This window comes from Engystomops pustulosus, chromosome 10 (genome assembly GCF_040894005.1).
Source record: "Engystomops pustulosus chromosome 10, aEngPut4.maternal, whole genome shotgun sequence".
NCBI lineage: Eukaryota > Metazoa > Chordata > Amphibia > Anura > Leptodactylidae > Engystomops > Engystomops pustulosus.
This window is the reverse complement of record NC_092420.1, coordinates 2304939-2328548: the sequence shown is the minus strand read 5'-3', so window position 1 is coordinate 2328548 and position 23610 is coordinate 2304939. Positions and strand designations below refer to the sequence as shown.

The window sequence follows — 23610 nt, the reverse complement described above, 5'->3', positions numbered from 1 at the left end:
GTATCCTCTATAACTGGCAGGATATAGGACCCTATACCTGCAGTATATGTTGCTATAAATAGGATTGACCTTAGACAAATGGCAAATATCGTTAATATTGTCAGGCACTCACGGTTAGTTGATTCTGGCTTGCTCTCGTACCAAATCAAGGTTTTTCCGTATCGGAGGACAGTAGAACGCCGTGTAGGTAATGTTCACTCTGTTGTCTCCACCACCACGTGTGTTACGCAATGGCGTTTTTCATTTTTAGCCTATTTTTTATACCTCATAATATAAAAAACCACACATATCCCTATGACGTATCTTTAGACCGCTGAAATTTTTTATTTTTATTTTAAGAGAGATGTTTTTTGTTATTAAGACCATTATTTGCAGACGTCTGTAGGTCTAGTTTTTTATATATATATATATATGTATCTATCTGTGTGTCATTGGATTAGATAAATTAAAACTACCATATTAAGATACCTAGAACCGATCATTATTAGTGCCCACCTACACATCAACCTTTATAAAAAAATTCTTCTTTTCCTTTTTTGGTGTTTAAGGGTTAAGGTGGTAGCACATAAGGACGGTTATATAAGTCTGATAAGTGCCACTGAATATTCCACATTTACTCACCTGTCCGCTGGATTTCACAAAAAAAGCATTGTCCATGTATAATGCACTCTGCTGCGATTCACTAAGATTGTGCACCCGATATCCTGCATGTGTTGATTCCACACTCAGTTCCAACTGAGTTCACCTGCTTTTTCATGGTGCATGTAAGGGCATTGTCTTTCAGCACAATTTGAAGGTTAAATCCCGTGCTGAGTCTGCATCAGTCGGGCCGTCCAAGGACCCGCTCCCCCGATTTGTGCCGCATAAAAGCCAGCGCAGCTGTGCCAAAAACTGATTGAGTGCGACACAATGCAAGTACAGAAACCTGTTAAATACTTTTCCTAGCAGTACAAACCCCAAAAATGACGAACAATCCAACAAAAGTACAACATACGATCGTTAGTAAATAAGCCCCATTGTGTCCGTGTCAGTTTTTGTGTATAATTGCACTAAAATGAATGTCTTTGGCTCTTGCACATGTATTTATGAAGTGTTTGCGCCATTTTTGTGTTACAGTTACACTTAGTCTGACATTTAAGAAAACTCTGTACCCAAAGGAATGTGGTAGCGCTTAGTTGGAAGTTGTGCCATATTAATTACAGAGCTGCACCACAACTCTGTCACAACTGCGTAAGGTGGGAACCTCCAAAAAAAGGTTCAACTGTGTCACATCCTAGTTCACACTACTTATTTAGTTGATTAAAGGTCTTCATGGGATTCTTTTCTTCACATACTTCAAAATTTGAAATCCAAAATAAATGCAGACAAGGAGGTTCTAATTAACATGTGACTGCTATGTCACGGAGAGGACCTCATTGGATTAGGAAAACTTGTACTACACATCCCAATCAATGCAGACAAGGAGGCTCCAGTTACCATGTGACTGCTATGTCATAAAGAGGACCTCATTGGACTAAGAAAACTTATCTTACACATCCCAATCAATTCAGACAAGGAGGCTCCAATTACCATGTGACTGCTATGATATGGAGAGGACCTCATTGAACTAAGAAAACTTATACTTTACATGCCAATCAATGCAGACAAGGAGGCTCCAATTTTCAATGTGACTACTATGTCTGCATTGCTTGCGATGCTACACATCCCAATCAATGCAGACAAGGAGGCTCCAATTACCATGTGACTGCTATGTCACGGAGAGGACCTCATTGGACTAAGAAAACTTGTACTACATATCCCAATCAATGCAGACTAGGGGGCTTCAATTACCATGTGACTGCTATGTCTGCATAGCTTGGTATGCTACACACCCCAATTAATGCAGACAAACAGGCTCCAATTACCATGTGACTGCTATGTCACGGAGAGGACCTAATTGGACAAGGAAAACTTGTACTACACATCCCAATCAATGCAGTCAAGGAGGCTCCAGTTACCATGTGACTGCTATGTCACTGAGAGGACCTCATTGGACTAAGAAAACTTGTACTACATATCCCAATCAATGCAGACAAGGAGGCTCCAATTACCATGTGACTGCTATGTCACGGAGAGGACCTCATTGGACTAAGAAAACTTGTACTACATATCCCAATCAATGCAGCCTAGGGGGCTTCAATTACCATGTGACTGCTATGTCTGCATTGCTTGGGATGCTACACACCCCAATTAATGCAGACAAACAGGCTCCAATTACCATGTGACTGCTATGTCACGGAGAGGACCTAATTGGACTAAGAAAACTTACACTACACATCCCAATCAATGCAGAGAAGGAGGTTCCAATTACCATGTGACTGCTATGTCTGCATTGCTTGGGATGCTATACTTCCCAATAAATGCAGAGAAGGAGGTTTCAATTACCATGTGACTGCTATGTCACAGAGAGGACCTCATTGGACTGAGAAAACTACACATCCCCCTCCTGGCAGAATTGATAGCTCATCTTTCATAATGCTGATTGGTTAAGTCTAGGCGGGTAACATCATGATGGGGAATTTTCTGGTCATTTCTTCTCATAAGGAGACCCCTGGTAGAAGATATAATGTTCATAGAGATTATGTCCTCCAATCTGTTACCTGTGCACAGGATTAGCTGTGCCCCTGTCATATGACAAGTAGTTTGTGGGAGGACTAGTTTGACTCTTAAAAACGACACAGCAAAATCTGATGTTTTTGCTTATTTCCTAGTTGGAAGTTGTGCCATATTAATTACAGAGCTGCACCGCAACTCTGTCACAACTGCATAAGGTGGGAATCTCCAAAAAAAGGTTTAACTATGTCACATCCTAGTTCACACTAATTATTTAGTAAACCAAAGGTCTTCATGGGATTATTTTCTTCACATATTTTAAAATTTGAAATCCAAATCAATGCAGACAAGCAGGCTCCAATTACCATGTGACTGCTATGTCACGGAGAGGACCTCATTGGACTAAGAAAACTTATACTACACATGCCAATCAATGCAGACAAGGAGGCTCCAATTACCATGTGACTGCTATGTCACGTAGAGGACCTCATTGGACAAAGAAAACTTACACTACACATCCCAATCAATGCAGAAAAGGAGGCTCCAATTACCATGTGACTACTATGTCTGCATTCCTTGGGATGCTACACACCCCAATCAATGCAGACAAGGAGGCTCCAATTACCATGTGACTGCTATGATATGGAGAGGACCTCATTGTACTAAGAAAGCATATACTACACATACCAATCAATGCAGACAAGAGGCTCCAATTTACAATGTGAATACTATGTCTGCATTGCTTGGGATGCTACACATCCCAAACAATGCAGACAAGGAGGCTCCAATTACCATGTGACTGCTATGTCATGGAGAGGACCTAATTGGACTATGAAAACTTGTACTACACATCCCAATCAAAGCAGACTAGGAGGCTACAGTTACCAAGTGACTGCTATGTCTGCATTGCTTGGGATGCTAAACATCCCAATAAATGCAGAGAAGGAGGTTTCAATTACCATGTGACTGCTATGTCACAGAGAGGACCTCATTGGACTAAGAAAACTACACATCCCCCTCCTGGCTGAATTGATAGCTCATCTTTCATAATGCTGATTGAATAAGTCTAGGCGGGTAACATCATGATGGGGAATTTTCTGGTCATTTCTTCTCAGAAGGAGACCCCTGGTAGAAGATATAATGTTCATAGAGATTATGTCCTCCAATCTGTTACCTGTGCACAGGATTAGCTGTGCCCCTGTCATATGACAAGTAATTGGTGGGAGTACTAGTTTGACTCTTCAAAACGACACATCAAAATCTGATGTTTTAGCTTATTTCCTAGTTGGAATTTGTGCCATATTAATTACAGAGCTGCACCACAACTCTTTCAAAACTCCATAAGGTGGGAATCTCCAAAAAAAAGGTTTAACTGTGTCACTTCCTAGTTCAAACTAATTATTTAGTTGACCAAAGGTCTTCATGGGATTCTTTTCTTCACATACTTTAAAATTTGAAATCCAAATCAATGCAGACAAGGAGGCTCCAATTACCATGTGACTGCTATGTCACAGAGAGGACCTCTTTGGACTAAGAAAACTTGTACTACACATCCCGATCAATGCAGACAAGGAGGCTCCAATTACCATGTGACTGCTATGTCATAAAGAGGACCTCATTGGACAAAGAAAACTTATACTACACATCCCAATCAATGCAGACAAGGAGGCTCCAATTACGATGTGACTGCTATGTCACGGAGAGGAAATCATTGGACAAAGAAAACTTATACTACACATCCGAATCAATGCATGCAAGGAGGCTCCAATTACCATGTGACTGCTATGTCTGCATTGCTAGGGAAGCTACACACTCCAATCAATGCAGACAAGTAGGCTCCAATTTACAATGTGACTACTATGTCTGCATTGCTTGGGATGCTACACATCCCAAGCAATGCAGACAAGAAGGCTCCAATTACCATGTGACTGCTATGTCATGGAGAGGACCTAATTGGACTAAGAAAACTTGTACTACACATCCCAATCAAAGCAGACAAGGAGGCTACAATTACCATGTGACTGCTATGTCTGCATTGCTTGGGATGCTAAACATCCCAATAAATGCAGAGGAGGTTTCAATTACCATGTGACTGCTATGTCACAGAGAGGACCTCATTGGACTAAGAAAACTACACATCCCCCTCCTGGCAGTATTGATAGCTCATCTTTCAGAATGCTGATTGGTTAAGTCTAGGCGGGTAACATCATGATGGGGAATTTTCTGGTCATTTCCTGGTAGAAGATATAATGTTCATAGAGATTATGTCCTCCAATCTGTTACCTGTGCACAGGATTAGCTGTGCCCCTGTCATATGACAAGTAATTGGTGGGAGGACTAGTTGGACTCTTCAAAACGACACATCAAAATCTGATGTTTTAGCTTATTTCCTAGTTGGAATTTGTGCCATATTAATTACAGAGCTGCACCACAACTCTGTCACAACTCCATAAGGTGGGAATCTCCAAAAAAAGGTTTAACTGTGTCACATCCTAGTTCACACTAATTATTTAGTTGACCAAAGGTGTTCATGGGATTCTTTTCTTCACATACTTTAAAATTTGAAATCCAAATCAATGGAGACAAGGAGGCTCCAATTACCATGTGACTGCTATGTCACGGAGAGGACCTCATTGGACTATGAAAACTTATACTACACATCCCGATCAATGCAGACAAGGAGGCTCCAATTACCATGTGACTGCTATGTCATAAAGAGGACCTCATTGGACTAAGAAAACTTATACTACACATCCCAATCAATGCAGACAAGGAGGCTCCAATTAAAATGTGACTGCTATGTCACGGAGAGGAAATCATTGGACAAAGAAAACTTATACTACACATCCGAATCAATGCAGGCAAGGAGGCAAAAATTACCATGTGACTGCTATGTCTGCATTGCTAGGGAAGCTACACACTCCAATCGATGCAGACAAGGAGGCTCCAATTACCATGTGACTGCTATGATATGGAGAGGACCTCATTGGACTAAGAAAGGATATACTACACATCCCAATCAATGCAGACAAGTAGGCTCCAATTTACAATGTGACTGCTATGTCTGCATTGCATGGGATGCTACACATCCCAAGCAATGCAGACAAGGAGGCTCCAATTACCATGTGACTGCTATGTCATGGAGAGGACCTAATTGGACTAAGAAAACTTGTACTACACATCCCAATCAAAGCAGACAAGGAGGCTACAATTACCATGTGACTGCTATGTCTGCATTGCTTGGGATGATAAACATCCCAATAAATGCAGAGGAGGTTTCAATTACCATGTGACTGCTATGTCACAGAGAGGACCTCATTGGACTAAGAAAACTACACATCCCCCTCCTGGCAGTATTGATAGCTCATCTTTCAGAATGCTGATTGGTTAAGTCTAGGCGGGGAACATCATGATGGGGAATTTTCTGGTCATTTCCTGGTAGAAGATATAATGTTCATAGAGATTATGTCCTCCAATCTGTTACCTGTGCACAGGATTAGCTGTGCCCCTGTCATATGACAAGTAATTGGTGGGAGGACTAGTTTGACTCTTCAAAACGACACATCAAAATCTGATGTTTTAGCTTATTTCCTAGTTGGAGTTTGTGCCATATTAATTACAGAGCTGCACCACAACTCTGTCATAACTCCATAAGGTGGGAATCTCCAAAAAAAGGTTTAACTGTGTCACATCCTAGTTCACACTAATTATTCAGTTGACCAAAGGTCTTCATGGGATTCTTTTCTTCACATACTTTAAAATTTGAAATCCAAATCAATGGAGACAAGGAGGCTCCAATTACCATGTGACTGCTATGTCACGGAAAGGACCTCATTGGACTAGGAAAACTTGTACTACACATCCCAATCAATGCAGACAAGTAGGCACCAATTTCCATGTGACTGCTATGTCTGCATTGCTTGGGATACTACCCATCCAAATCAATGCAGACAAGGAAGCTCCAATTACCATATGACTGCTATGTCACGGAGAGGACCTCATTGGACAAAGAAAACTTACACTACACATCCCAATCAATGCAGACAAGGAGGCTCCAATTACCATGTGACTGCTATGTCTGCATTGCTTGGGATGCTACATATACCAATAAATGCAGAGAAGGAGGTTCCAACTACCATGTGACTCCTATGTCACAGAGAGGACCTCATTGGACTAAGAAAACTACGAATCTCCCTCCTGACAGAATTGATAGTTGATCTTTCATAATGCTGATTGGTTAAGTCTAGGCGGGTAACATCATGATGGGACATTTTCTGGTCATTTCTTCTCACAAGGAGACCCCTGGTAGAAGATATAATGTTCATAGAGATTATGTCCTCCAATCTGTTACCTGTGCAAAGGATTAGCTGTGCCCCTTTCATATGACAAGTCATTTGTGGGAGGACTAGTTTGACTCTTCAAAACAACACAACAAAATCTGATGTTTTTGCTTATTTCCTAGTTTGAAGCTGTGCCATTTTAATTACAGAGCTGCACCACAACTCTGTCACAACTCCATAAGGTGGGAATCTCCAAAAAAAGGTTTAACTGTGTCACATCCTAGTTCACACTAATTATTTAGTTGACCAAAGGTCTTCATGGGATTCTTTTCTTCACATACTTTAAAATTTGAAATCCAAATCAATGGAGACAAGGAGGCTCCAATTACCATGTGACTGCTATGTCACGGAGAGGACCTCATTGGACTATGAAAACTTATACTACACATCCCGATCAATGCAGACAAGGAGGCTCCAATTAAAATGTGACTGCTATGTCACGGAGAGGAAATCATTGGACAAAGAAAACTTATACTACACATCCGAATCAATGCAGGCAAGGAGGCAAAAATTACCATGTGACTGCTATGTCTGCATTGCTAGGGAAGCTACACACTCCAATCGATGCAGACAAGGAGGCTCCAATTACCATGTGACTGCTATGATATGGAGAGGACCTCATTGGACTAAGAAAGGATATACTACACATCCCAATCAATGCAGACAAGTAGGCTCCAATTTACAATGTGACTGCTATGTCTGCATTGCATGGGATGCTACACATCCCAAGCAATGCAGACAAGGAGGCTCCAATTACCATGTGACTGCTATGTCATGGAGAGGACCTAATTGGACTAAGAAAACTTGTACTACACATCCCAATCAAAGCAGACAAGGAGGCTACAATTACCATGTGACTGCTATGTCTGCATTGCTTGGGATGATAAACATCCCAATAAATGCAGAGGAGGTTTCAATTACCATGTGACTGCTATGTCACAGAGAGGACCTCATTGGACTAAGAAAACTACACATCCCCCTCCTGGCAGTATTGATAGCTCATCTTTCAGAATGCTGATTGGTTAAGTCTAGGCGGGGAACATCATGATGGGGAATTTTCTGGTCATTTCCTGGTAGAAGATATAATGTTCATAGAGATTATGTCCTCCAATCTGTTACCTGTGCACAGGATTAGCTGTGCCCCTGTCATATGACAAGTAATTGGTGGGAGGACTAGTTTGACTCTTCAAAACGACACATCAAAATCTGATGTTTTAGCTTATTTCCTAGTTGGAGTTTGTGCCATATTAATTACAGAGCTGCACCACAACTCTGTCATAACTCCATAAGGTGGGAATCTCCAAAAAAAGGTTTAACTGTGTCACATCCTAGTTCACACTAATTATTCAGTTGACCAAAGGTCTTCATGGGATTCTTTTCTTCACATACTTTAAAATTTGAAATCCAAATCAATGGAGACAAGGAGGCTCCAATTACCATGTGACTGCTATGTCACGGAAAGGACCTCATTGGACTAGGAAAACTTGTACTACACATCCCAATCAATGCAGACAAGTAGGCACCAATTTCCATGTGACTGCTATGTCTGCATTGCTTGGGATACTACCCATCCAAATCAATGCAGACAAGGAAGCTCCAATTACCATATGACTGCTATGTCACGGAGAGGACCTCATTGGACAAAGAAAACTTACACTACACATCCCAATCAATGCAGACAAGGAGGCTCCAATTACCATGTGACTGCTATGTCTGCATTGCTTGGGATGCTACATATACCAATAAATGCAGAGAAGGAGGTTCCAACTACCATGTGACTCCTATGTCACAGAGAGGACCTCATTGGACTAAGAAAACTACGAATCTCCCTCCTGACAGAATTGATAGTTGATCTTTCATAATGCTGATTGGTTAAGTCTAGGCGGGTAACATCATGATGGGACATTTTCTGGTCATTTCTTCTCACAAGGAGACCCCTGGTAGAAGATATAATGTTCATAGAGATTATGTCCTCCAATCTGTTACCTGTGCAAAGGATTAGCTGTGCCCCTTTCATATGACAAGTCATTTGTGGGAGGACTAGTTTGACTCTTCAAAACAACACAACAAAATCTGATGTTTTTGCTTATTTCCTAGTTTGAAGCTGTGCCATTTTAATTACAGAGCTGCACCACAACTCTGTCACAACTCCATAAGGTGGGAATCTCCAAAAATGGTTTAACTGTGTCACATCCTAGTTCACACTAATTATTTAGTAGACCAAAGGTCTTCATGGGATTCTTTTCTTCACATGCTTTAAAATTTGAAATCCAAATCAATGCAGACAAGGAGGCTCCAATTACCATGTGACTGCTATGTCACGGAGAGGACCTCATTGGACTAGGCAAACTTGTACTACACATCCCAATCAATGCAGACAAGGAGGCTCCAACTTCTATGTGACTGCTATGTAACTGAGAGGACCTCATTGGACTAAGAAAACTTATACTACACATTCCAATCAATGCAGAAAAGGAGGCTCCAATTACTATGTGACTGCTATGTCACGGAGAGGACCTCATTGGACTAAGAAAACTTATTTTACACATCCCAATCAATGAAGACAAGGAGGCTCCAATTACCATGTGACTGCTATGTAACAGAGAGGACTTCATTGGACTAAGAAAACTTATACTACACATCGCAATCAATGCAGACAATGAGGCTCCAATTACCATATGACTGCAATGTCTGCATTGCTTGGGATGCTACACACCCCAATCAATGCAGACAAGGAGGCTCCAATTACTATGTTTCTGCTATGTCTCGGAGAGGACCTCATTGGACTAAGAAAACTTGCACTACATATCCCAATCAATGCAGACAAGGAGGCTCCAATTTCCAATGTGACTGCTATGTCTGCATTGCTTGGGATGCTACACATCCCAATCAATGCAGACAAGGAGGCTCCAATTTCCAATGTGACTGCTATGTCTGCATTGCTTGGGATGCTACACACTTTAACCAATGCAGACAAGGAGGCCCCAATTACCATGTGACTGCTATGTCACGGAGAGGACCTCATTGGACTAAGAAAACTTATACTACACATCCCAATCAATGCAGACAAGGAGGCTCCAATTACCATGTATCTGCACACCCCAATCAATGCAGACAAAGAAGCTCCAATTACCATGTGACTGCTATGTTATGGAGAGGTTCTCATTGGACTAAGAAAACCTATACTACACATCCCAATCAATGCAGACAAGGAGGCTCCAGTTACCATGTGACTGCTATGTCATGGCGAGGACCTCATTGGACTAAAAAAACTTATACTACACATCCCAATCAATGCAGAGAAGGAGGCTTCAATTACCATGTGACTGATATGTCTGCATTGCTTGGGATGCTACACATCCCAATAAATGCAGAGAAGGAGGTTCCAATTACCATGTGACTTCTATGTCGCAGAGAGGACCTCATTGGACTAAGAAAACTACACATCCCCCTCCTGGTAGAATTGATAGTTCATCTTTCATAATGCTGATTGGTTAAGTCTAGGCGGGTAACATCATGATGGGGAATTTTCTGGTCATATCTTCTCACAAGAGACCCCTGGTAGAAGATATAATGTTTATAGAGATTATGTCCTCCAATCTGTTACCTGTGCATAGGATTACCTTTGCTCCTTTCATATGACAAGTAATTTGTGGGAGGACTAGTTTGACTCTTCAAAACGACACATCAAAATCTGATGTTTTTGCTTAATTCCTATTCATATTATCCAAAAGCTACAATCGCTTTATAAGTGCAACATCCCGGTCCATCACCAATAGCATCGGCAGTATAAAGTATTAAAAAAGATGTCAAAAACAATGTCCTGTTACCTGGTAGATGTTACTCTCAAATCTACCTTTTACTTTAATATTATCATCTTAAGATAATGTCCTGCATTGTCCAAGAACATTCTGAAAAACAGGACAAACAGACGAAGGTGACTAGGTGAATGTGCTGGAAGAAGTGGGGAAAGGAATAGTAATTCGATCACTTGGCCAAAAACCCCTTTTAAATCCCTGTCCCAGGGGCACAAAATGGAAATTGTTGCGATGTCTGACGAAAGTGCTATCCGCGGGGCACTTAGTAAATGAGCCTCGTTGTCCTGTTACCTGGTAGATGTTACTCTCAAATTTACCTTCTACTTTAATATTATCATTTTAAGATAATATCCTGCATTGTCCAAGAACATTCTAAAGAACAAGACAAACAGATAAAGGTGGCGATGTAAATGTGCTGGAAGAAGCTGGGAAAGGAGTAGTTATACTGGACAAAACAGATTATGTGTAGATTAGAAGAATTTGTGGATATTTTCTGATAACCACATGTAAAAGAAGATGGAGCCTTATCTAAGAGATGCACAACATTTGATTATAAAAAAATAAAAGTTGCCTCCAATAAATTAAGATTACTTTCTAGTATGAAGTTGTGATGTTTCATCATAATTTACATGCATTTAACAGTTGGAAGGAGTTCAGGTGATAAGAGAATGTCTAAATGAAGATAAAATGTATACATCAACAATTATTCTGCCTTAAAACAAACCATGAAAACATGCTTCGGAGAAAATTGTATGAACATAGGTAAAGGTACAACTCACAGAGAGAAAACTGCATAGGAACATATGGGGAAGCTGTATTGGAGAAAAGAAAATGTGTAAAGAATTTGAGAGGGGAGGATATGAGGAAAAAAATTAAATAAACATTAAGGACAATGTATATACGATTTGGGGTCACAGGCAACTAGTGGTTTAAATGTAGATTTTAAATTGAATAGATGTGTTTTGGTAAATCACCTAATATCATGGCAGCCTAGACCAAATGTGCACTCTACTGCTCACTGGATCTGCCATTCAAATGGAGTCAAATAACTTGGTTCACACTTATTATTTACTAGAACAAAGGGATTCAAGGGATTCTCTTCTTCACATACTTTGAAATTCGAAATCCAAATCAATGCAGACACGGAGGCTCCAATTACCATGTGACTGCTATGTCACGGAGAGGACCTCATTGGACTAAGAAAACTACACATCCCCCTCTTGGCAGAATTGATAGTTCATCTTTCATAATGCTGATTGGTTATGTCGATGCGGGTAACATCATGATGGGGAATTTTCTGGTCATTCCTTTTCACTAGGAGACCCCTGGTAGAAAATATAATGTTCATATAGAGTTCATATAGAGAGTATAATGTTACTCTCAAATTTACATTCTACTTTAATATTATCATTTTAAGATAATGTCCTGCATTGTCTAAGAACATTCTGAAGAACAGGACAAACAGATGAAGGTGACGAAGTGAATGTGCTGGAAGAAGTCGGGAAAGGAGTAGTTGTACTAGACAAAACAGATTATCATGTAGAGATGTTTATATGTGTAGATTAGAAGAATTTGCGGATGCACAACATTTAATTATAAAAAATAAAAGTTTCCTCCGATAAATTAAGATTACTTACTACTATGAAGTTGGGATGTTTTATCAATATTTAAATGTTTTTAACAGTTGGAAGGAATTCAGGTGATAAGAGAATGTCTAAATGAAGATAAAATGTGTACATCAACAATTATTCTGCCTTAAAAAAACCATGAAAACAGCAAAGGAACCTATGGGGAAGCTATGTTGGAGAATAGAAAAATGTATAAAAAATTTGAGAGGGGAGGATATGAGGAAAAAATTAAATAAACATGAAGGACGATGTATATACGATTTGGGGTCACAGGCACCTAGTGGATTAAATATAGATTTTAAATTGAATAGATGTATTTTGGTAAATCACCTAATATCTTGGCAGCCTATACCAAATGTGCACTCTACAGTTCTCAGGATTTGCCATTCAAATGTAGACAAATAACTTAGTTCACACTTATTATTTACTAGACCAAAGGGCTTCAAGGGATTCTTTTCTTCACATGCTTTAAAATTTGAAATCCAAATCAATGCAGACAATTACCATGTGACTACTTTGTCACGGACAAGACCTCATTGGACTAAGAAAACTTATACTACACATCCCAATCAATGCAGACAAGGAGGCTCCAATTACCATGTGACTGCTATGTCACGGAGAGGACCTCATTGGACTAAGAAAACTTATACTACACATCCCAATCAATGCAAAAAAAAATTTTGTTTGATGGTAGGTAGGTACTGCGATGGATGAAAAATTCACACCCATTTTTTCATATTTATGTATGCATAACTTAGAAATCAGTACATCTATACGTCTCTGATCATAGTGTAAAGTTTGTCTCTAAGTTTGAGAGAGAATTTTGTGGACATTTGGGAATCTCTCTGTCCTTCTCATTAACATTTCATCTAGAAACCAATGGACCGAAAGAGAAACTCAACCAAACACTAGAACAATTTTAAGATGTTTTGTCTCTGGCAGAAATGGAAATGCTTTCTCACACATTTGCATAATTAGGAGTAAACTGCTCAATACACATATTGCTGTTCTTCTATAGCTGTAACTATAATAACAGGTATGTTTTCTCAATAGAAAGAAAAAGAGTCCAGAATAGTGGATAAAATCAAAAGTTTATTCCATCATATTATGGTCCATACAACACGCGCGAAAAATGTTGGAAAACCCAACGGAAATGCTGCCGCGGGACCCTTGGTAAATAAGCCTCATTGTTGCCTTCACAGCAGACCTACTAGGATGTGTATATACCGTAATAGCTGAGTGCACGGACAGTGAGGATTTATCAGTCAGGTTTTATATTATGCTTAGGTTGGATCTCACTGGACCAGGAGGAACACAACTAACGAAACCAAAGAAAGGGACAAGTTACACATGGATTAGATTTCTATATATTTCTCTACTCTAATGGTTACAGGGTAAGAGCAAGATATTATTTCATATAAGCCCAATACATGATAGAATATATATATATATATATATATATATATATATATATATATATATATATATATATATATGTAGAGTGAGGAGATCAAACATTATTGTATGAAGTTTAAGTTACTGTTTGTTGCAGACGTGTTTCCAGTCCATAATGTCATGAGAAGATGCAGGGATGTCAAAGCAAGATCATGTGACTTGGGTCAGACTTCAAGTCATGCAGGGATTATATTGGGGTCATGCTTATAGGATAATGGAGGATATAATATGGTGGATCATGCTAGAGACTTGTCCCTTATCTATTGTATTGTGACGTTTTTCTTCATCAGTGAGAAAGGAAGACTCCAGCCGTACCTATAATAAAATTATACAAGTGTAAGGCTTAGTAGACATGAGCTCATCTAATCGAGTTGATACTGTCACAAGAAAGGCCCCAAAAAGACATCAGATCTGTCAGCATAGGAATTATGGATGATAACTTGTAAACCCATCACTATGACACTCACCATGTGATGTCTCTGTATGACTGGAGGGTTTCACACACTTTCCTCTCTTTACATTTTTCTCTGGGTGACAGAAGATGATGTAAAGTTTGGGCACGAAGAGACCTCCAAGTATAACAAGAGCGCAGAGACTGATGGAGGCGCAGAGAGTGGTGACCTGAACCTGCCGGAGATATAAGAGACACAATGTCTCATTTACAGCGAGCTACTTACATTTATACAGTATTACCAATACTGTACAGCACTTTGAGGTAGCCAGAAAGCTCAAGTCACTGTGCTCCCTAGTAGCCAAATCACAGTGTTCCCCAGTATCTATGTCACAGTGCTCCTCAGTAACCAAGCTACAGTGCTCCTCAGTAGCCAAGTCACAGTGCTCCTCAGAGACCAAGTCCCTGTGCTCCTCGGAGACCAAGTCACTGTGCTGCTCAGAGAACAAGTCACAGTGCTCCTCAGAGAACAAGTCACAGTGCTCCTCAGAGACCAAGTCACTGTGCTGCTCAGAGAACAAGTCACAGTGCTCCTCAGAGACCAAGTCACTGTGCTGCTCAGAGAACAAGGACCCTGTGCTCCTCAGAGACCAAGTCACAGTGCTCCTCAGAGACCAAGTCGCTGTGCACCTCAGAGACCAAGTCACAGTGCTCCTCAGAGACCAAGTCGCTGTGCACCTCAGAGACCAAGTCGCTGTGCTCATCAGAGACCAAGTCCCTGTGCTCCTCAGAGACCAAATTACAGTTCTCCTCAGAGACCAAGTCCCTATACTCCTCAGAGACCAAATCACAGTGCTCTTAAGAGACCAAGTTGCTGTGCACCTCAGAGAGCAAGTCCCTGTGCTCCTCAGAGACCAAGTCACTGTGCTGCTCGGAGACCAAGTCACTGTGCTCATCAGAGACCAAGTCACAGTGCTCCTCACTGGCCGAGTCACAGTGCAGCCCAGTATCTAAATGTTAAAAATAGTACCACTAAGGGTGCATGGTCTGAAAATGATCATAGCCCCAGAACTTTTACCAGCAGCTTAGCCTTAGCCTCACAAAAGCCCTTACCAAGACTCCTCAACCCCCTGAATCTGCCAAGCCCAGTAATCTGTCCAGCAGAAGATGTGCAACCTGGCCAGAATGACACATGCTCAAGATGGCCACTTCTGAAGTGCTACCTCCGGATCTCCCGCGCTAGGGCTGTGCCAACTTTCTACCCCTGTTGAGCTTTGGGATGCTCCTTACCATCTGTGGCAGCCACCAGCTCCCACTCAACCACCCTGACTTGGGGCCAAGAGACTGCTGTGCCACAATCACAAGTGGAGCCAGAACCACCGAAGTCAGACCAGTCACCCCCGGCCAGAAGTGAGATATTGCAGGGACCTTCCGTGGCACTGTATACATCGACACTTCAGATGTCCCTAGGCACACAGCACTTCATGCTTGCTACTGCTATCCCTGAGTCCTCCACCTTGGAACTGCTCATACTGGCTGCCGCCCAGTACACTGTCTCTGCCGCCTCCTCATCCATGAGTATGAGAGCCACGGTGTTCACCCAAAGTCTCCTGTTAGCAATGCCTGTTTATTCTGCCAAAATTCCCGCCCCATTCCAGCTGACCTAACAGCCCCCTCACCTGGGCATCCGGCCCCTCCAACTCCACTGTCTTGGACCAACCTTCACTGGAAGGGACCAACCGCATCTCCTCAATCTCCCCTCCTACCTTACTCAGTACAATGCAAGATGTCTGCAGACCCCACTATTAACCCCTATTTCTGCCACTCAAGCCCAGGGATCCTACCTCAGTCCTCTCCTGCTGCACAAATCCTTCAGCAAGACAGGCTCCCTATGGTACAAAATATTTAAGCTTTTCTCTCCTCCCTACCCACCAAGGATGGTATGTCTCAATTTGCCTCTAAAGTCTTGGCTGAATTTGAACAAGAGTTTGCCAGTCCACGTTCTGATGTTACTTCTTTGACCACCAGAGTAGACCACTTGGATCAGGCACTTCTCCTAACCTTTTCCTCTTCTACTAACCTAGGCCCGGAAATTCTGAAAGATATGGTTCAACACCACCAAACGCAAATACATGCAATGCAGAAACATGCTGTATGGATGATATAGAGAATACAAGCAGGCGGAATAACTTGCACATCAAAGTTCTTCCTGAAACTGTTCAAACTGCTTCTTTGTTCTCCACTGTCACTGAAATTCTCAGCAACATCCTCTGGAAGGCCCACAATATGCATATTAAAATTGACAGAGCTCACCAAGCTCTCCGACCTCTCGATCCAAAATCCGAGAGAAGTGGTGGGTCGGTTCCATTTCTACTCTCTCAAAGAACCGATCCGACTAAAATACAGAAACCAAAAACAGATCATGCCTGCACTTGAGAGGATGATCACACTTGGTCCTGATCACACTTTGAGAATGTGCCCCTTTATATTTGAGGAAGTCATTAACATTTTCCCTAATGATGCGTGTTCCACTACTTGTGCTTGTGCTGGGGTGTCAGTAACGGCTCATTGGTTCTACCGTTATATACCCCCATTAGGGATCTCAGACGACACTGGTTGTTAGGCCAACACCATTTTAGCCTCAGCTGTTAGTTTAGGCTGTGGCTCCTTTCTTTAGGTGCTGCTAGTTTTCTGTTTCCTTTTTTGTCTCTGTGCTAATATTTCTGGTCATTGTTCCTGCTCCTTCTTTCCCTAGCCGCCTCCCTCCCCCCACCCTTCCCTCACAGCAGTTGGATCGCTGAGGTCTTCTAATAAAGGTATAACAACTTCACATCCCTCCTTTAAATTCCAAGTGACTGAATTCTCCCTCAAAGCATGCACAGGTACTCCACCACATCAGACAGGGTTCAGGTCCTTTCTTTGCAAGAAATCCACTTTAAAGTGGGCCATGCCCCTACAATCAAACTTAAGCACTTCACATCATGATTCTTTGATAACAACCCTCTGTCGTGCTCCGGTGGGGTAGCGATCGCCTTGCATAAATCCCTCCCCCACACCATTGTGTATTTAATCCCCTGTATTAAATCACCTTCTAACAGAGTGGTGCATACCACCCCTGAGATTGTGGACACATTTCCCTCCTTTTACACAGATCTTTACAAAGGTCTGAAAGTGCTTTGGCTCCTTCACCTGGTCCCCAGGATGGGGGGTGTGGGTTTGCCCGATTATCATCTGTACTACCTGTCAGCGGCCTACTCACTTCTTTCACAACAAGACCTTTGAGACGGGCGGCAGCTTGCTCGGCCGCGCGTGGGATTGTGCGGGCGGGTTCTTGTCGCCGGGGCGGGTGTTTGCTGAGTGAGACGGTTGCTTGTTATGGGGGAGGGGGGGGGGGACGGTGTAGACTGGGCTGTAGAGTGGGGAGGAGGGGCATCCGTCCGCTCTGTCAGTGGTCGGCTCCAGAATGCAGGGAGATGGGGGGGGAAGTCACTTATGCTGGGGGACGGTCAGTCACCTGTGCCAGGGGGCGGGCGGGCAGCCGGCTCACGGTGGGAGGGGACGGGCAGCTCACGGAGGTAACGGGTTTAGGAGTGGACACAGTGGTAGGGGCCCGGGGGCACAATCCGGCAGGCACTAACAGTACAGGGACACATGGAGTCCGTGCATCCCCGGGCCCCTTAACCTCACAGGCCCCATAGCAACCGCTACGGCTGCTACGCCACTGGCTACATCCACATTTTATTCCAAAGTTATAGGATTTATGACTTGTAGAGTGACCTGTGATGTTTCTTGATTTTACCTTAGGATGATCAAAGGTGATGTAGAAGACGGGCAGGAAGGCCAACCAGATGATGCAGGTGGTGTACATGGTGAATCCAATGCATTTGGCTTCATTGAAATTTTCCGGATACTTTCGGGTCTTGAAGGCATATACTGTGCAGAGGAGAATGAGGAGGACATTGTACACCAGGGAGAGCAGTATCTTCATGTCTCCTGATTTACACTTCAGAATCACTAGTGGTTTATCTGAAGATACAGACTCAATAACCTTAGCCAGGTCTACAATCAGCCATATCACCAGACCCAGGAGCTGGCAGGTGATGAGGGCCAGGCAGATAAACAGCTGGGAGGCCAGGCTGATATAACGCGGCGGTGCAATCCCCTTCTGGGCGCTGTTGAAGATGCGGGTGATACGATTGGTCTTGGTCAATAAGGCAGAATAACAAATAGCGAATGATGTGGCAAGTCCCAGGCGTCGGAGACCACAGATGACAACAGAAGGACGAGCAATGAAGATAAAAGTCATGATATAGAGGAGCAGGACTCCACTCAGCAGGATGTAACAGAACTCTCGCCCCGAGGCCTTCACTATTGGGGTGTTATTATTCCATAACAGGACTCCGCCCACAAAGATGGTGGAAAGTATTCCCAGGCCGGAGAAACTAAGCGATCCGATAGCCAATCCATCCCCCCACCGGATGTAATCTATAGGGAGCTTGGAGCAGTTATTGTGGTCTGTGTTGGGCCAATATCCGGAGACACAGGCTTTACATGTGGTCTCATTTATTACAATCTGATTTGGTAAACATTCTGTGCAATCCCAACAGCAAGGATTCCCCTGGTCAAAGTCTTTCACTTGATGTTTATCGCAAGGTTCACCACAGAGGGATTCAGGCACTGTGTTGCTTTCCCACATGCTGTGACTCGCATTGAGTGTCAGCTCCTCTGCCCAGGATCCAATCTGCTGGTACTTGAAGGTTCCATTGATCTCATGGATGGTGAAGATGTTGTATCTCGCAGGTCCATAATCTTTCTCATCAAATCTCACAGTGTATTGTACATCTGGAGGAGAGAACGGAGCTGAGGAGGAAACACAATGGGGGAGATGTATTAATGTCTGGGTCTTTAATCCAGTGCAGAGTCAAAGTCAACAGATCTCATCTGCTCCAGATTTATCCCTGTGCCTGATGCTGGATGATGAATCTGGTGCAGGATAAGATGGGTGAGTTGTACTTTGCACCTCCTTTTAGTTGGTCTTGTTTGCTGTGACATAGTATTGAATTTTCTGGCGCACAGACTGGTTATTTCTGGCACAGACACATCCCCTTTTACAAAGGATACACCCCTTTTAACAGAGGACACACTCCTTTTCGTAGGAGGCGGAAAACAGCCTAAAATTGGTCTAAAACCTGCAGTAAATGTGGCGAATGTCAGGTGCAAATTACTCCAGTTTTCTGGAGTAGAAACATTGATAAATCTACTTTAGTGTTCAGATAGTAGAATGGAAATGTCTTCTATATCCTGAAGAGAACAATTCTTGCTGTCGGTCTCTGCTTCGATCTCGTCATAAAAATAATATAAGGCTTCAGGCTGAACGATGCCAAAGCTAAAGGACAAGAAATGTAATCACCAGAACTCGGTAATTAAGCCGCTTCAGTATCGGGGTGTAACTTTCTTAGATAATTACATATATACTCGAGTATAAGCTTAGTTTTTTAATGTGCTGAAAAACCCTAACTCGGCTTATACTCGAGTCAAGGAAAAACCCAAAAAATGAACTCACCTTCTGACGCTCCCAGACATCCATCGCGGCTCCAACATCGGGTCCTGGTCCGTCAGGACTTCGTGACGTCAGCCGCATCGACACACACTATGAAGTCAACTCGAGGGGGCAGGCAGGCAGGCTATATACTCGAGGGGGGTAGGCAGGCAGGGTATATACTCAAGGAGGACAGGCAGGCAGGGTATATATTTGAGGGGGCAGGCAGCTGGCTATATATTCGAGGGGCAGGCAGGCTATATATTCGAGGGTGCAGGCAGGCTATATACTCGAGGGGGGCATGCAGGCTATATACTCGAGGGGGGCATGCAGGCTATATACTCGAGGGGGCAGGCAGACAGGCTATATACTTGAGGGGGCAGGCAGGCAGCCTATAAACTCCAGGGGGCTGGCAGGCTATATACTTAATGGGGCTGGCTATATACTCCAGGGGCTGGATGGCTATATACTGGGGGGGGCTGTGACCAATGCATTTCCCACCCTTGGCTTATACTCGAGTCAATAGGTTTTTCCAGTTTTTTGTGTCAACATTAGGGGTCTCGGCTTATACTCGGGTTGGCTTATACTCGAGCATATACAGTACATTATAACTACATTAAATATGGAATATTTTCTAAAATGCCAAGCACATCTTCCTCTCATGGCTGAGGGTTTGCTACAATATACAAGTCTAGGTATTACTCATTTACCTACAAACAGCAGAACAATTGCATTGGGGCTTATTTACTAAGGGTCCCAAAGCCGCATTTCCGTCGGGTTTTCCGACTTTTCAGTGATCGCGCCGCAGAGACAGGGATTTAGAAGGGGATTGTGTCAGATTTTGGCGCGTTGGCTCCAGCTTTCATGCTACAGAAATCGGGGGGCAGCCCATCAGACGATGCAACGGATTTAACATTTAAATTGTGTCGCAAGACAATGCACTTACATACACCGGGAAAAAGATGGTGAACTCCGGCCGACCTGAGCGGGGAAGCAACACAAGCAGGAGATCGGGTGCACGATCTTAGTGAATCGCGCCAGAGTCCATGATCGTTGGACAACGCACAGCGGGGATCGCGATAGGACAGGGTAATTAAATAAGCCCCATTGTGTTCAGTACCGGTGGCTGATCACACGTGGCCATCACATCCTCTGATATAGATATATTCATGTCCCTCAAGACTTCCCCTTCTTACCATTGAATGAAATGTCTTTAAGAAACATCATGAAGGTGTCATTGTGCTCCCTCACACAGTCCGCGCTCATATTGGGGCAGGTGGGGGAGGACATGTTCTGTAGGGCGTGAGCGATGGCGTACACTGCATTCACTACAGTCTGGATCTTGGGTGCGAATAGGAAATCTTCGGGTTGGAGGATGTCAAAACTGAGATCTAAACGATCTAAAAATAATTAGAAAAATAAGATCTGAGCTGTGGATCTATGACCTGATAAAATTATTAATAAATAAGCTGCTGGTCCATCAACTCCATCAACCTACAAAACTGATCCAGAAGGAAACACAAACCCCATGGGGTAAACACAAATTGTTCCCTAAGAGGAATAAAAATCCAAGAATTTTGTAAAAGCTTTTTATACATTTTCTATGACTGCCTCCTAGGGCTGAGCATTTCATAGTGTGGCCACTGAGAAGAAACCTTAAATGTGCCAGTCATTGTACTGACCCCGAATATGTTTCTACATGTAAATATCACCTGTAAAATATCTGAAACGGAAACCACCATATAGAGAATGAAAAGATGTGTGATCTTGATAAAGATAGTCATTGAATCTTTCTCTTCTTCTGTCTTCTTTCTCTAACTGTAACCGATTATAGTTCTTTTGGAATTTGTCATAGAACCTTTGGAAATAGTTATTGAACCTCGGCAGGGGATAGGACTGAGTGTCCACACCGATGACCCGTCCTACAGCTTTGTGATATTTCTCCACTATCTTCTCTGTTGATCCCCAGGTAGTATTGACCACCCAGGTGAAGGAGGCATTGAGTCTATTAGAATCAGCCAGGAAATGTTCTAGATCCTTCAGATTAACAATCAGAACCACCACCCGAGCCCGGGAATGCTTCTTCAGGTTCTCAATGTCATGTCTATAGTCTTCTCTGTAACACATTACTACAGTGGTAGCGATACAGATGTTGTGACGTTCAGCTTCTTTCTTAAATTCCTCCATGACTGAAATAAAAGTGGGATCGGAAGACGCCACAATGGAGACATAGGTCCAGTTATAATGGATGAGGAGATCTATAATGGCTCTAATCTGGTATTGGTCAGGGGGCACCATGCGCAGGAGGTTAGGACGCTTGCCTTGTTTTAAAGCTGTGGTAGAACAACCAACCGATCACTGGGATTTCTGAACCTCGGAGAGAATCCAAAATCTGAAAATAAAGAAACACAAAATAATGTAAGAAGGAGAAGACCAGGAAATAATGCAACAAAATCTAATATGACCCCTGGGATCCTCAGAGAACAGAGGTATAATGCTGGAAGCCTGTTCCAAACCCGGATCCACATCTATGGGAAAGACAAGGATTAATGAGAAGAAAATGTGTTCACATAAGGAAATAAAATGAAAATCAGCAAGTCCAAAATCAATCAATTCCAGAAGAACCACAGGTTCCAAGATAATTGTGAGACTGCAGACTGGTCACCACTAGGAGTCTATCCCCAGATATGTCCTGTGATATGGCCCCTCCTTATATTGTCCCTCTATAAGGAATATACTTCAAGCTTGTGATGTGTAATACACATGAACCCTCATCTTTGTATACTAAGATGAGGGTTCATGAAATGCACGTTCGCCTTTATCCTCCTCTCCAGGGACATGGCCGACCTCTCTCACTACCAACAATTTATATCACATTTATCGAAAATAATTAATATAAATTACAGGATTTGTTAGAAACTGACGGGGAGGGGAGCTGGTCCAGGAGTATATGGAAGCTCCATTGGAAGACACATTGGGGCAGATTTACTTACCCGGTCCTGTCGCGATCCAGCGGTGCGTTCTGTGTGGAGGATTCGGGTCTTCCAGCGATTCACTAAGGTAGTGCGCCCAATGTCCACTAGGTGTCGCTGCTGCAATGAATTCCGTTGTATTATGTAGTAGTAGTATTGCTTCTACTACTTTCCCTATCTCTGGAGAACCAACATGTATAGATTTATAAACAGTCTATCGCCCTTCCTGTGCTCTTGGATCTGCCAATGAAATTAGATTAATTTCTACCATAAATCGAACCTCTCACGCACTTATACAGGACTTCTCCTGAGCTGCACCAATTCTATGGAATGTCCTTCCCCAGACTCTGAGACCAATACCCACCCTCCAAAGCTTCAAACAAGCTCTTATAACCCATCTCTTTAGGCAGATCTATCACATCACTAACTGCATGAAATGTAAACTCTCCCTTTACTAATCTGTTCTATGCTCTATTTCCCATCTGTTATCCAGCAAACACCAGATACATCTTGTGTCACCCCTTTCATCCTCATATAAAGTAAGCTCTTGTGTCCCTCCTCATCCTCATAGACTGTAAGCTATTGTGTCACCCCTCATCCTCATAGACTGTAAGCTCTTGTGTCCCTCCTCATCCTCATAGACTGTAAGCTCTTGTGTCCCTCCTCATCCTCATAGACTGTAAGCTCTTGTGTCACCCCCACATCTCCATAGGCTGTAAGCTCTTGTGTCCCCCCTCATCCTCATAGACTGTGAGCTCTTGTGTCTCCCTCATCCTCATAGACTGTCAGCTCTTGTGTCACCCCCTCATCCTCATAGACTGTAAGCTCTTGTGTCCCCCCTCATCCTCATAGACTGTAAGCTCTTGTGTCCTCCC

The 23610-nt window shown here is 42.8% G+C and overlaps 1 protein-coding gene across 1 annotated transcript in view; it reads right to left on the bottom strand.

Annotated features, from left to right (window-relative positions):
- Positions 1-21950, bottom strand: part of LOC140104628 (metabotropic glutamate receptor 2-like) — a 32861-nt gene extending 10911 nt beyond the window's left edge. The window contains exons 1-4 of the mRNA XM_072128246.1: positions 21476-21950; positions 20960-21163; positions 18024-19084; positions 14301-14460 (exon numbers count right to left, since the gene is read on the bottom strand). Of these exons, the coding sequence (XP_071984347.1) occupies positions 14301-14460; positions 18024-19084; positions 20960-21163; positions 21476-21950 (1900 nt within the window). The remainder of the gene's footprint in view (positions 1-14300; positions 14461-18023; positions 19085-20959; positions 21164-21475) is intronic.
- Between the last annotated feature and the right edge of the window lie 1660 nt (positions 21951-23610).